This window comes from Phalangium opilio, unplaced genomic scaffold (genome assembly GCF_054372755.1).
Source record: "Phalangium opilio isolate 3A_F unplaced genomic scaffold, DU_Popi_V2 ptg000048l_1, whole genome shotgun sequence".
Lineage (NCBI taxonomy): Eukaryota > Metazoa > Arthropoda > Arachnida > Opiliones > Phalangiidae > Phalangium > Phalangium opilio.
The window spans coordinates 3,710,339-3,725,105 of record NW_028324170.1 but is presented as its reverse complement, the minus strand read 5'-3'; the positions used below and the strand labels follow the sequence as shown (position 1 = coordinate 3,725,105).

At 32.3% G+C, this 14,767-nt stretch overlaps 2 protein-coding genes across 6 annotated transcripts in view; one reads left to right on the top strand and one right to left on the bottom strand.

Annotated features, from left to right (window-relative positions):
• The window catches only part of LOC149673772 (lysosome membrane protein 2-like), a 132,497-nt gene extending 119,365 nt beyond the window's left edge, over positions 1-13,132 (top strand). For all 3 annotated transcript variants that reach the window (XM_089839512.1, XM_089839513.1, XM_089839511.1), the window contains 10 exons: positions 989-1,136; positions 4,688-4,930; positions 5,737-5,828; positions 6,590-6,642; positions 7,431-7,673; positions 8,205-8,323; positions 9,872-9,945; positions 11,101-11,152; positions 11,506-11,652; positions 12,450-13,132. In XM_089839512.1, the coding sequence (XP_089695638.1) occupies positions 989-1,136; positions 4,688-4,930; positions 5,737-5,828; positions 6,590-6,642; positions 7,431-7,673; positions 8,205-8,323; positions 9,872-9,945; positions 11,101-11,152; positions 11,506-11,652; positions 12,450-12,665 (1,387 nt within the window). In that variant the 3' untranslated portion in view covers positions 12,666-13,132. The remainder of the gene's footprint in view (positions 1-988; positions 1,137-4,687; positions 4,931-5,736; positions 5,829-6,589; positions 6,643-7,430; positions 7,674-8,204; positions 8,324-9,871; positions 9,946-11,100; positions 11,153-11,505; positions 11,653-12,449) is intronic.
• Positions 1-14,767, bottom strand: part of LOC149673770 (uncharacterized) — an 82,754-nt gene that overhangs the window by 54,407 nt on the left and 13,580 nt on the right. Inside the window, exons 2-3 of one of the 3 annotated variants that reach the window (XR_016366918.1) lie at positions 8,357-8,633; positions 7,641-8,288 (exon numbers count right to left, since the gene is read on the bottom strand). The exons of 1 other annotated variant lie outside the window; for it this stretch is intronic. The gene's annotated coding sequence lies outside the window, so the exon portion shown is untranslated. Of the gene's footprint in view, positions 1-7,640; positions 8,289-8,356; positions 8,634-12,433; positions 12,571-14,767 lie in introns of those variants that run through there. One more of the 3 variants, XR_016366917.1, reaches the window with a different exon arrangement.

Sequence of the window (14,767 nt, the reverse complement as noted above, 5' to 3'; positions counted from 1 at the left end):
TAGCAACAGCTTTAATATTATTTTAGTATTATTTTGAAAATGTAAATACGCTTTGATAAGATCAGATACCTTTTTTATTTGTATGCGCGCGCCAAGCCGCTCACATACTATAATAAATACCATGCACAATCGCGTTTTTTAAAGGCGGATTAAGGAAAAATTCACGATATTTTCATTTGAAGGTCCCTGAAAAATGGGTTCAGTTAGACTTGTAGTACAATTTCAAAAAATTACCCTTCAAAAACTTAGAATTAAAAAATTTGTTACGCCCATATACCATTAAAAAGAATTTGCAGGTTTAGGTTCTTCTGGTACAAATGCCTCGGCGCCGTACAATTTATTGATAATTATATTAAATTAAGTATAATTACTACAGGGAAATACGCGCTACTTTTCTTTCCTATCGGATTTAATACGCGTGTATCCATACGCCTTCTAGATAGATTATGTAATTTGTCATTAGTCTTAGAATACATTATTTTTTTTTCTTTTCTCTTCAATTGTTCCTTGAACCATCTCAATTAAGTCATAAGAACAGACACACATATACGATTAATGCAATACCTCTCTTCTATATTGCATAGTTCAATCAGTATTAATACGGTTGTATCCTTACTCCTTCTAGATAGATTATGTAATTCGTAAGTCATTAAAATACATTATTTTTTTTTCTTTCGATTGTATCTTGAACCATCTCAATTAAGTCTTAAGAACAGACACACAGATACGATTAATGCAACACCTCTCCTCTATATCTCATAGTTCAATCGGAAAGGGTAAAAACTATTAATTAAACTTGGGTAGATAAGGATTTCACGTGGTAGAAAACGTTCTGGTAAACTGGTTGAATTTCAGAAACACGTGAATTGAAATCGCGTGTTAGGGTGTATAGATGGTATCACTTTTAACCCATCGCGGCTATTAAAAAAATTTGTTTGAAAAATAGTAAAATTAATCATTCGTTTTGTTTTTTGATCTTTCGTTACAGTCAAGTCAAGAAGAAGGTTGTCAAGGAATGGAACGAACGCGAAGGTACAATTACTTACCAAGAAATACCATCCTTTTTCTTCGAGGAATCAATGTCAATCGAAGATGGATTAGACAAAACCATCTACCATCTAAATGCACCAGATGTGGTAAGTAGTTACATCATTTTAATTAAGCCTAATTATAAGATTCGATTACCGTCTGAGAAGCGGTTAAGCGACCGAGGCTTAAGTTAGAACTATCTTTAAATTCAAAATTTTAGAAGCAAAATTAGGCTTAGTTATATTCCAAGTTCAAAATCAAAATTAGGCTTAGAAACACCTTCAAATTGACTGACTATCTGACAATATAGAAATAGGCTTAGAAGTCAACAAACTCGCTATCTGAGAAGCGAAATTAGTCTTAGGAACTTAAATATCAGAAACATTTCCCGGAATTGCCTAATGGCGGATTAGTAAAAGGGGCCCCCCACAAGAAAGTTACTTAAAATCCGTTTTAAGATCTTTGGCGACTTAAAAATTGCAGTCTGACATGATTTTAGACTGGGGCCCCTAGTTTTAAAGACTTTTTAATCAAATCATTTTAGATTTATGTTTCAATTTTCTCTGTAGTAAATGTCCCAAAAGAGGCGCCAGATATCAGGTTGAGGTCCCCTAAAATACCAAAAGGGGGCCGTCCTTAAGTAGGGTCAAATTAGAACAATTTCATCCTCGTATTATACCACAATCAAAGCTATTTTTAATACCAAAACGAAAACACAAGTTTATACCTTTGACTCTAGTATCACCTCATACATTTAGCACCGAGGTATAAGGCATTTTTCTAGGCGTATACGCACACGTTTCCCTTGAGGTACAAATCTTTAGGTTATAAGATCTCGAGGTCAACTTCTTTTTTGTTTTATTGCTAATCCCTAATCTTTTTGAGAGATGATTTCTCAGGGGGCCCATAAACCTTTCTCTTTTTTTGGCGGGAAACTGGACAATTTATATATTTAACCAAGTTTATCTTATGGGTGATCGATCTTTCCTAGATCTTTAAAAGAATTCTTTCGTAGAAAGAACTTTTAGCCCCATCACGAATTTGAAAATCTTTTGAATATATACTTTTTTATTTTATTTTTGACAACCCCGTGGGCGAATTTTGATTAAAAAATTTTACTAGCGAGACTCGACCTTCAAAATTTCTCCCTAATCCCTAGCTAATTTAAATGAATGATTAGTTTTTAATTATTAATTTAATTAACGTTTTATTTATTGAGCCCTACACAAAGAGAGTGCATGGTTAATGTCGCTTAATATCAGCTTAAGACATAAGTTCTATGATCTATTTTACTTTCAACGTAACAAAATTGTCCATAAATTATTTTCAAAATTTCCAATAAACGCACCTATTTGCCCTTCAGTTTTGGTTACCCCAAAACTTACAATACCTATACTGCCTACGTGCACATTGAATCGTCTGCTACAAGTGAAATTTCACGTGCACAAACCAGAAATTATTAAATAATATAAAAATAAGTCGATTAAAGATTCAAAGTGTCATCCCAATAATAGCCCTAGGGAAGTCGATCTTCTTGGCGCGCTGTTACCTGCACGTAATCCCGAAAAAGTATAGTAAAAACAATTTCTCCATCTCCACCCTTTAGCTACAAAAAAAATTATTTTTTTAAATTCAATTTCTTCGTTTCAAGGTTATTTTAAATCACTGCAAAACGTAATCCGGTGTATAAAATTGGTTTTAAAACCGATGTTTGTGAGATTAGTTTTAAATAGTTTTTTTAATTTAAGTTAAATAGTTATATTAAGTTTCAGGGCCTTATAAATAAACTTGTTATTTAGAGTTTAATTTCAATAATTGATTTTAAAAAACCACGGCTTACTGAACCCGCATTTTAAAACAGATTTTTGTGAGATTAATTTTAATTATTTTTTAAAATTTAAATTTTCAGGACCTTGAAAATAAGTTTTTTATGTATATAATTTTGATAGTTAATTTTAAATTTTTAGTATCATTTAATTTGTTTTCCTCTTATATAAATTGGTGTAATTGAAAAAAAAAGAATTTGATTTTGATATATAGCGGTTAGAATAAAATGGTTAAGGGAATGTCAAGTTAGGTTAGATTAATGATTAACCATTTCAAAGCCTATAACTATATGTATAACTTACGAGATCAAATAATTTCCTTTTCAAACGTAACCTTGGGATTGAGCATAAAGGAGAAATTTTCATGAAAAATAAATCAGAAGACGTTAAACTCGTCAAAAGATTGTTTTTTTGAACTCTACATTTGACCCATTGTAATTTATACGGGGTCAGAGGTCAGAAGTATTTTTTCAAGGTCGTTTTAAACTAGAAAAGAAACACGATTTAATATATTTATCAACAAGTTTTAAATATATTCATAAAATTATAATTATTTCTTAAATTAAACGCATGTCAATAAGCGGGATTCTTTTTTCTTCTTTCAAATACATCAAACTCATTTTCATCTTTGAAACTGAAAGATTATGACGGAAATACTCAAAGTTTAATTATTATAGCCTTGGGGAAGTAACGACATTGAAAAATTTTACTTCCGAAAGGTTCAACTTTGTCTATGTCCCTTTTGGGCCTCTTGTTTTGAGTCTTTTTTTTATTTATCCATGAGGATGGACGATACGCGTTTTTTGACAGCCTCAATCATTCTTTTAGGACCTAGACATAAATTTCCCGGATGGATTACGAAATTTAAAAGTCGCCATTCTAGTTTTCTTTTTATTTTTTAAACAAAAATGGGGTCTCGGTTAGAAAGTTTTCTGTATGTAATTGAAGAATAGATACAGACGGTAGCCCTAGGGGCCGCTTTTCATCCCTGGGAAGGAAATTAGTTCGGGAAAACCCCTCTTCGTGAAAAAAACATGGATGAAGGATGCGCGTGAAAAACTATCGACGCTCTACAGGATGTGCAACTCCCTACACTAAAAAGTAGACAAGTCGATACTAGCGCCGCCTGGCTACCAGCGCTGGAAACCCTCGCGGGAAAAATAAAAAATACTGGACATAAGAAAAAAAACCACTGTTTTGCTTCTAGCAGACGACGCTAAGGAAAAAAAACGACAGTAGCGCGTGTTTTTTTCTCGTGTCCAGTATTTTTTATTTTTCCCGCGAGGGTTTCCAGCGCTGGTAGCCAGGCGGCGCTAGTATCGAGTTGTCTACTTTTTAGTATAGGGAGTTGCACATCCTGTTGAGCGTCGAATGTTTTTCACGCGCATCCTTCATCCATGAAAAAAAGAGAAGTTAACTTTTACTCCTAAGCCTAATTTGAAAATTGATTCGATTTAGGCTTAAGAGAATCATTTCCCGCGAAAATTGAAGAAAAGCGCGGGAATATCCACGCGCTCTGAGAAAACCACATTCGCATTCCCGCTAAGCCTACATTTGAAAATGATTAAATTTAGGCTTAACGGTTTTCACAATCCTTTCTCCTTACGTTCTATCAAAAGATAATATGCTAAGCCTAAATTTGAATATAGACCTAAAATAGAATTCAAATGAACCCGGATAGAAAGAATCATACGGTGTTTTAGTGGCGTTGAACTTATACAACTTCCGTCTGAACTTGGTTAGCCATTCGTCAGACGTCAAAACCTCCGATAACTTATGCTGTTTAAAATGTAAATTTACTATATTATGTGTTTTTTCTTGTTTCGAAACAGGGCGCTGCCGATTTTATCAACAAGGCTACGTTACTAACGATGCCAGTTTCACGATTACTTCCTTGGTTGAGAATATTCGCCGGTATCAAATTTGGACCCTTGATTGTCAGTCATACCGCTCGAGAATTATTGTTTGATGGATACAAAGCCGAGAAACTTGAAATGTTGGTTCGATACGCCGGAGCCATGTTGGGAATTCCAGACGATATCATGCCAGATTTTATGTTTGGAGTTTTCTACGGGGTAATTACGCTTAATTACTTTAATTACCTTGTTTAAGGTACGAAAGGGGTTTAAAAACTACAGTATTTTTGTCACGCCTTTATGAAGGGTGGGGTAGAAGACTTCAAACTGACCCCCCCTCCCCCATCCACTGAACACTAACCTAACCTAAACTAACCTTAACTATCACACAATAAATAAACACAACGATGATTCAGGTTGCCATGTTCTTATGGCATGGAAGGAAAACTTTGCCCGGCAATTGAACACTAACCTAAACCTAACCCAACCTTACCATAATATAAATCAACCCTTTACTACCACATAATCTAGATGCGGAGATAATGTGAGAAGGATTAAAAGGCGCAAAATAGACTAGACGAAGTTTTCCACATTGTATAATATTTTAAGTGCCTTGGTCTGCTTTTAATCTTATAGTTGAAATTATACCAGTTGAGCGCATTGGAGCTTTTTCTTCCTCTCTTAGTTAATATATACTACTATAGTTGATATAACCGTTACGGTGCTTGATTTCTCATGGTAATCAAAAACCAGTTTTCAATAGACTATCAAATTTAGACCTCTAACCCCTAATAAATTCAAATAATTTAACTATTGACCCTAACTTAAGATCTTGTAAAAAAATTGTTTATCGCGGGATTGAGTCAAACAGGATTTCCAACTTAAATTTTTTAAGAAAAAAATCTGGGATTCATTTAATGGGAATTTTTATTAGTTATATTCCCCAATGGGAAAATTCTGAATATATTAATTATAAATCTTATTAAATTAAATTAATTAATACGTTTATTTATTTTAATCAACAGAGAAATAATACAGCTACAAAGGATATCACGATCAAAAGCGGAGTCAGAGGAGTTTCCGATTTCGGGGAAATGATTCGCTTCAACAATTCTGAGTAAGAATCTGATATCATTTTTCGTTTATTTGAAAAAAAAGAAATTTCACTTTTTCTTTTTTTTCCTTTGAAGTGTTTTTAATCAAAGCAATAGTCGTAGTCATTTAGCCCCTTAGTTTACATCCAAGCCGCTCAAATGCTATAGGGTTAAAATCGGTTTTTCCAAAAACCCTCAAAGAGTGAAAGAAGTTAGGTAGAAAATTTGGGAAAAATCGGAATATCCAATAACGCAAGCCATATAATCAATCGGCTTTTGGCGATTTCCGAGTGATAGACTATAAATTTTTTAAATTATATTTGAAGACGAGCAGAATATTCGCTACATTGGCGAAATATCCAATAAATGGAAATAAAATAATAACTATTTTGAAGATGAATTTTGAATCTCGGACCGGGTATTTATTTTAGAGGGTTTGGCCCGGGATATATTTTGACGTATGGGTTTAAAAAAAGATTATGTCACTTTATTTCCTCCTAGTGAAAAGATTTCAAAAGAAATTAAAACCAGCTTTTTTTTATCCTTTGTAACTGACCTCCAAAAAACCAAACTGGTAACTACGCATTACCAAAAAAAATGAAAAAAAAAAATATGTAGGCAAATTAGACTTCTTAAGGCTGCGGTATAACTTCAGAAGTGTCCTGTCAAAAAAATACCAACCGAAATTTATTATATCATTTTTTTTATTAATAGTTATAAAAGTTATTTTTATTATTATAATGCAAATTACTAAATTAATTTTTCTTTTTAATTTGTTATTTAGAACGTTGCCTTACTGGGTCGAGAATTCTACCTGCGCTCAACTGAATGGAACAGGTATTATACTAATTTAAAATATTTTTTTTATTATTATTCCTGGTTTTTTCATCGTCGCTTGAAGTTAATATTCCAGACATTATCTCACTTTAACCTTCAAATCTATTTTGGTTTAAAATATGAGATAAAATTCACCTTCCCCCCTTCCCTTCGGTATCGGTCTACCATTATTTAATAGCTTATAAGTGGTATAAGGCAATGAAACGAACCAACCGGAATTGGCTTCGTACCTGCCCAAATCATTGCATTAAGGTTAGGATTAACCGTAGATCAAATTAGGGTTGAATTTAACACTCTCGTGCCTAGCTAATTTTTTTTACATTCGCGCTTCAATCTTAGTTTGCTCCGTTGTTACCCCTATTTCACGCCTTATTCCAATATTTGGTTTTAGATCAATTTCCGATTGTCAGATCTATTTTTAACTTCGCATCACGTATTAACACATTTTACGTTGTTTGAATTGAAAATGATTTTAATATGAAATGACGTAATGCTGACGTCACTATTACAGTGTGTTTTGTTTTAGTGTTAAAAATTGCGAATTTTAACTATATTATTGGGGGTTTTTGAACCTATCGTTTCTCGCATCTTAAATTTTTTTAAAATGAAATTCCATGACGTGTTTAACACCATATTATTAAATTCTACAATTCCCCGAAGTGTTTTCTATAGTAATGGCTTTAAATTTTTCGTAAACAATTTCTTTTAATTGGGTATTTCCCTTGGGTTTTAATTATTATGACTTTGTTTTTTAATAAATTATTATTTATTTTTCTTTATTATATTAGACGGGACATCTTTCGCCCCGTTGTTGGACCGTACTCAACCTTTGTACGTTTTTAGTCCCGACGTATGCCGGTCCTTAAAAATGGTATTTTCCGAAGAGACAAAGGTGAAAGGTATCGATACCTACCGATATCTTGGACCACCCGAATTATTCGAAGCTAATGATGAAAATATGTGCTTTTGTATGCGGGACAAAAAAGAGTGTAACGTCTCCGGTGTCTTACCCATCGCTACTTGCCAGAAAGGTACGATTCATTTTGACCTCTTACTTGACCCCTATTTGTTATTTAGTCGAATTAAGGTTCTTGATTGAAAACAAGTTCGTGAATTTTAAAAGCTACGAAGGGAATTTTATTTTAGTCGGGAAAATTTCTTGGGTTTACAAAAATTGCAACTTTTAAACATAATTCCCCAAATTAAGTGTTAACTCTTTTATAATATTCTTAATTATCAACTTTGGGACCTAAAATATCAGGGTAAACCCTTTAAAAGTCAGAACCTAGGTGTTTATGACACAATTTAAAATACTTAACAAATATATTGGTAACTAACAACTTTTGGGGCCTAAATTATCAGGGTAAACCATTTAAAAGTAGGAACCTAGGTGTTCATAACACAATTAATAGACTTAACAAATATATTGGTAAATAACAACTTTTATACCTAAAATATCAGGGTTAATATTAACGTAAAAAGTCAGTTAGGAATTTGAATATTCTAAAGTAGCTCACAAATTATACAGTTAAATAATACGGATTAATTTTTCTTTTCCTCAGGTAATCCAGTTGTACTTTCATTACCTCATTTTCATCAAGGCGCTCAAGAATTCAGGGACTTTTTCACGGGTCTCCACCCTGACCCTGAAAAGCACGATTCCTTTATCGATATTGAACCCGTAAGTTGAACAATTCATTTTTTATTTACTTACTTCCCGAATCCAATCCTTATTTCGGTCGGTTTTCCCCGCAATTTAGAATTCAATTATCATTGCATAAGCCCGTAAATTGTTATTGTTTTTTTTACATAATTTTCCATTAATCTTTAATCTCATATTATATAAGAAATTTAAATGCGTTGTTGTCTTCGGGATGATGAAAATTGTTTCGGATTAAATATTTTATTGTACGGAATTTCCGCTAGTTCTTTTGGCTATTCGATCGTAAACATTTATTCTTTAAATTTGGATATCTTCCTTAAAAAACACGCTGCCAAATAGAAAAAGAAGAAATATGGTTTTTTTAACGTAACGAATTATAAACGACCTTACTCTTTTAAATAACAAGATATGAAAAAGCAAAAATTTAATCGTAATTATATTTAAATTATTCGAATGATAAAGCATTTCCTTTAAAATAATATTGAAATAAAAACCACCAGCCCTGATATATATTTTAATTTCAATTAAAACCGGGCGATACACGCGACGATATTAGGCGAGTTTAGAGCAAAACATTTACCTGGGATTTTCCCTTACCTTTTATAAGATATCTGATATCAAAACAACAAAGTTTACCATCTTATCTTTCCTAATCCTTTGCACCATTAAATTTTGAACGCGATGTTTTTATTATATTTTATTATTATTCTAAAAAGTCGGGTTGTTTTTCTCTCGTTTGCCAAAGTTGTTTTTCTAGAAATTTATATTTTATTTTTGACAAGGATTTATGACAGGTTTAACGATATTTAGCACGGAATGTTTTTCAACGCAATTCTTTTGTTATAAAGAAACATGTTTGCGTTATGGAATCAATTTTTTAACAATTGATGCAAAGAAATAATATTATATAACGCTACTTAGTGTTTGCCACTGGTTTTAAAATTTGATACAGGTACATACAGGGTGTTTTTGATAAGTCTGCATTCATAAATTAAGGGAGATGTTCTTTGGGTGCACGATTTTGAGTCGAAAATGTATAACTTCTATCTCCATTTTGTTTGCCCTAAGGGACACTGTTTCAAGTTAAGATTGGATACAGTATTTTACGGATGACCCCTTAAATTTAATTAAGAAACTGAAAGACGATGATTTCCAATTTTATTAAGGGGTCATCCCTAAAACACTTAAACAATCAAAATGGAGATAGAAGTTACATTTTCGACTCAAAATCGTGCACCCAAAGAACATCCCGCTTAACCTATGGCAGACTTATCAGAAACACCCTGTACAGGCACTATGTTTTCTCGTAACTTCAAGGCGAATGACACCGTGAATCATTTTATCTTTTTAATAAAGAAAACCTAATACATTAATAATATTATTTTGACAACCGTTAAATTTCAAACGAGGAACTATTTTCTTTTTCTACCTAGAATTATTATTTAATATCCATGCGCCTCTTATATTTCAATGGATAGAATAATATATAACACTTATATATATATATATATATATATATATATATTTAAGAATCACTATTAATCAATTGATTTGATTTCTTTACAGATGACTGGTGTCGCTTTAAATGGCAAAAAAAGATTGCAAGCCAATATTGAAGTTAACACGTACAAAAACCCAACGTAAGTTTAATAAACATCTTATTTGTTAAAAGGGATGTACAACGCTTTGTGTAAGGGGGGACGTGTATAGAACTATGTTTTGAAGTAGTAGCGTTACTATTTCACGAAGTAGTGATTGGGCAATGTCACGTGACTGTAAGCATGGAGCCATTAGGCGGATAGATTCCGAAATTCACGCATGCGCCAGTAAAGCTCTATTTGATGGAAGATAAGCTTGATGTAGACCCAACCCCCTTCATAACGCGTTGTACATCCCTTTGAATTTTGTGGTATTTTTTTTTCTTAAAACCTATTATAATTTTGGTATTATTTTTTTAATTAATTTTTCTAAAAATTTATTTCACTAAGCCCTAAAAGAAAAAATAAATGTAATCTTAATTATTTACCCTTGAAAAATCCCCGATTATTTTATTGCAGTTTTTCCTTGTAGCTCTATAAAATTATAAGCCGGCCGTAATTAAAAATATTTTATATACAGGGTGTTCAAAAAAAGGGGAGAGTGGTGGTAGGACAGTGGAATAGTTCTATGGGAACCCACTGGGAAGACCACCTCCTTTTTTGAAAGTTCACCCTGTATTTATTTTAAAATATTAGAAATCTTTTTTAATGTAACTAACCGGTTTCTATTCAGATGGAGATACTTATGTAAGGTTAGCTTTTTTTTACTTCACAATTATAAACTTCTGTGTAGATGTAAATGGGGTTGAAAAATTCTTTTATTCGCCGTCAAGTATATTCAATCATAAATCTTAATCCGCCCATGTAACGTGTGATCATGAAAATTCCTATGTAAGGGTAATTTTGTGACGTATTTCTTGGAATATATTAATGTCTTTGAACGCCAAACTAAACTACGGGAATTTCCCCAAAGAGATAATGTTTAACGTGAACATTAATAACGCGTTATATTTAATTATACCATGAATATATAACCAAAGGGATAACATTAATAATTACTTAGTAAAATTTTTAATAGTTATTTAAATATTCATGGAAAATTTTGTCGCGCATTTCAAGGTCATTTTGCATATATATATTTTTTATTATTAATTTCTAGTCTTCCAGTTTTATTTCTTTTTAAAATTAATCATATTGTATTTAATTGTAATTATGGGTTTAAATTTATGAATTAATTTGTTTTTTTTTTTATTTCAGATTTTTGGCTAAAGTTCCTCATATGGTCTTTCCTTTACTATGGCTATCCGAGGTAAGAAATATTACTGATATTAATTAACACGCTCATAAAACTTTTAATGACTTCGATCCTCTAATGGTTTTTCTTGAAATTTATGGAAATTATTGCATGCAGCCGCGGGAGTTGGTGGCAAATTATGATGCATGTTTTTTCTATCTTTACAAATTAACTTTTTTGCACGTCACATTTTGAGCTTGGTGGTGATGATTTCTTATTGGTCGATATCTATAGGGCGTGGTTAAAGGGTAGCATCTTCTTTCACGCTACTTAATTTTTAAGAGTTTTAACGTGATTGGCTGTATAATTATGTCTGGGTGAATTTTTAAACCGATTTTTAATTATGTTTAATTTTTTGATTGGTAAAGGAGGGTGTCGTAGACGAATCAAAAGCTGAAGAAATTCGAGAGCGTCTCATTGCGCCAGTTGAACTCGGCCATATTGGATTGAGGGTTTTAATATACACCGGGGTTGGACTTGTTTTAATGACGTCGACTGTTTATACAGTTGCTAAGGTATATATACAACACCTTGTATTTTTCTTTTTCTTATTTGATGTTTTTATATATTTTGACGATCTGGGTTTTGAATGGATTTGTTTGAAAAATGGTTCTAGAGGAATTTAGTTTTAAGGGTTGAGAATATGTCTGGGTTTTTGTAAATGGGGTTCAAAAGGTTGAGAATATGTCTGGGTTTTTGTAAATGGGGTTCAAAAGGTTGAGAATATGTCTGGGTTTTTGTAAATGGGGTTCAAAAGGTTGAGAATATGTCTGGGTTTTTTGTAAATGGGGTTCTAAAGGTTGAGAATATGTCTGGGTTTTTTGTAAATGGGGTTCAAAAGGTTGAGAATATGTCTGGGTTTTTTGTAAATGGGGTTCTAAAGGTTGAGAATATGTCTGGGTTTTTTGTAAATGGGGTTCTAAAGGTTGAGAATATGTCTGGGTTTTTTGTAAATGGGGTTCTAAAGGTTGAGAATATGTCTGGGGTTTTGTAAATGGGGTTCTAATGGTTGAGAATATGTCTGGGTTTTTGAAAATTGGACTCTAAAGGTTGAGAATATGTTTAGGTTTTTGAGAATTGGGTTACAAGGCGTACAAAGGTTAGGCTCAATACTAAGAATGATAAAATTGAAATGAACAGGGACGCAAATCAGTCTAGACTCCAGAAATTAGAAAAAGTCAAAAGAGCAGAAATGAACGAAAGAATTTCGTCAAAATAATTTTAACCTCGTGCAAACTAAATTTTCGATACATATCCTAAAACTTAGCTGAGCAGACTTTTAATGTTTCCAATTCACTTTTGATATTTCTAGTGTTGTTTTAAACACAAACGTCACTTCGGTGCCCAAAACCGTTCCTCATTCAGCATGAGTAGCATGAAAGAAATGGCTGCTTACTCCGTCGAAAGCCAACCTCTCCACGACACGTCCATAACTGGAAAAATAGTGAAAACCACGCTTAAAAACGGTTTCCATATAATACCCGCGACACCTAAAGACGCTGCATTGACAGTTCCTTTATCGCAATAATTAACTATAACTATTATTATTATTTTATTATTAATTATTATAATTATTTGTTAATATTAATTAAAAACAAAATCCCAGTGAACTTAACTTTTGGGTGGATCTTAACCACCCACCACGACTTTACTCGCGCTAAATGGTGACGTCATTAATTTATATAACGTGGTGGCTATATACAATATGAACTTGGCGCGGCGGCGATTGTCAGTGACAGTATTACTTGACATTTTATTAAAGGAGATAACGGTGCGTCTTCTAGCCTTTGGTGCCAGTGACTTTAACGAATGTCTAATTTTGTTACGGAGTTTAAACTATATATATATTTAATTTGTCGAATGACCAACGAAAAAATGAACCCCAAGCTCAAAAAAAAGTGTTGTTGTTGTAAACAATCTTGTAAATATACATTCATCATACCATCGTGTTTTATACAACAATTTCATTAAAATAAATTTTTATCATGCAATATATTAATTGTGTCTTTTAATTAGGCTTTAAGTTAATTGATTACTATGGCGAAATTCCTCGTTGCAATTTTGTTATTATACTAAAGTTCAACGTGGCCATTTTTTTTTTCTTTTAGCACGAGCTGTTTATGAAGGCACCACGTGACGTGGTTTGAAAGCGCGCGCTTTTGATGTGCGGCGACGTTCACGCGCGTGGGGTTGCCATGGTAACTGGAAAATTCAGGTAATTTTAAAATGGGTGTCAGGTAGTTTTAAAATTATCATAAAAGTCAGGAAATTTCAATATTGGTTTAGCAATATTCCCATATATTAGTACTAACGTGAACTAATATATTTACGTGTAGTTTTTAACTACAATATCCTGACTAACCTTTTTACTTAAAATTAAAGGTGAAATTTAAAATTGATAAGGTAGAAAAAAAACTTAAAGATGGTCAGAAGAAACCCTGGCGAAGGTCAGGGAGGTTTTTTTTTATGATAATAAATTTATGGTCCAATCCTGTCCTGTTATCTCGTTACTCTAAATTTTGACTTTACCTCTACATGATTGGCGATTCTTAGAAATGAACAATATGTTAATGATGTAAAATAGACGTAACTATAGGTAAATCCAAGAGCTCAATTATTTCATTTACATTAATATATTCAAGGAAAAACCAGCGCTTTATTCGAGCTTAATAACATATTTAAAAACTGAGAATCCAAATGACTTTTTAATCGCCATATTTACAAGTCAACTTAATTTTTATTATTATTGTAATATTTTTTATTTTATTTTTTTTTTCATTGAAAATGCTTTTTTATATATTCTTTTTAGTATTTTTCCTGGTAAATGAAGCTAGTACGGAATTTCCCATTAAATAAATTTCGTATTATCGCGAAGATATTGTTTATGCCGAAATTCCAAAGATTTCCACGATTTGCGGTAAGTTTTTATTTTTTTATATATTTTTAAATATTTTCATTTTCCAAAGTTAAAGAATGACTGTGAAAAATTATCATACCCCATTTCATAAGTTCATAAGATATTTTGGCCATAGGTTTGTCACTGGTTACAAACTGGAGCTTGTCATGAAGTGACGTAGGTGAAACGACATAGACTCTAGTAAAGCTACGCCTGGTGAGGCGCTGTCAAAGGCTTAGTAATGCCAGTAATGTAGACTAAATAGGAAGATGGACTGTTAATCTAACCGAGTCTACTCAACTAGCTCGAGATGTAAGTCTCTAGTATTACGAAGTATAGGTAGTGTAATACTTCGAACATATCTTATAAACTTATGCCCAAATCTGACTTAGGAATGAAAATAAGTGTCGAATTTTCAAACTCGAACCTTTAAGATTCCGATTGGTTAATTGATCCTTATTATTAATTTATTTTATTTAAAATTCATTTCCTCATTTTACTGTCAATTCCCAATGTACAGCTTAACAAAATCAATTAATTATGTAATTAATATGAAATTTTCAAATATTTGGGGAGATTTTGATTTCCCCCAAGGTTATTGGCACGAAATGGTTTTGTTGTGTAGAAAGAGAGTTCGTCTCGTAGACAGAATTCCATTCTTATAACTAAAACAAGTTAATCGAGATTAACTACACATGGAGCGCGTTCAGCCATTGACTCGCGTTGACCAAAAG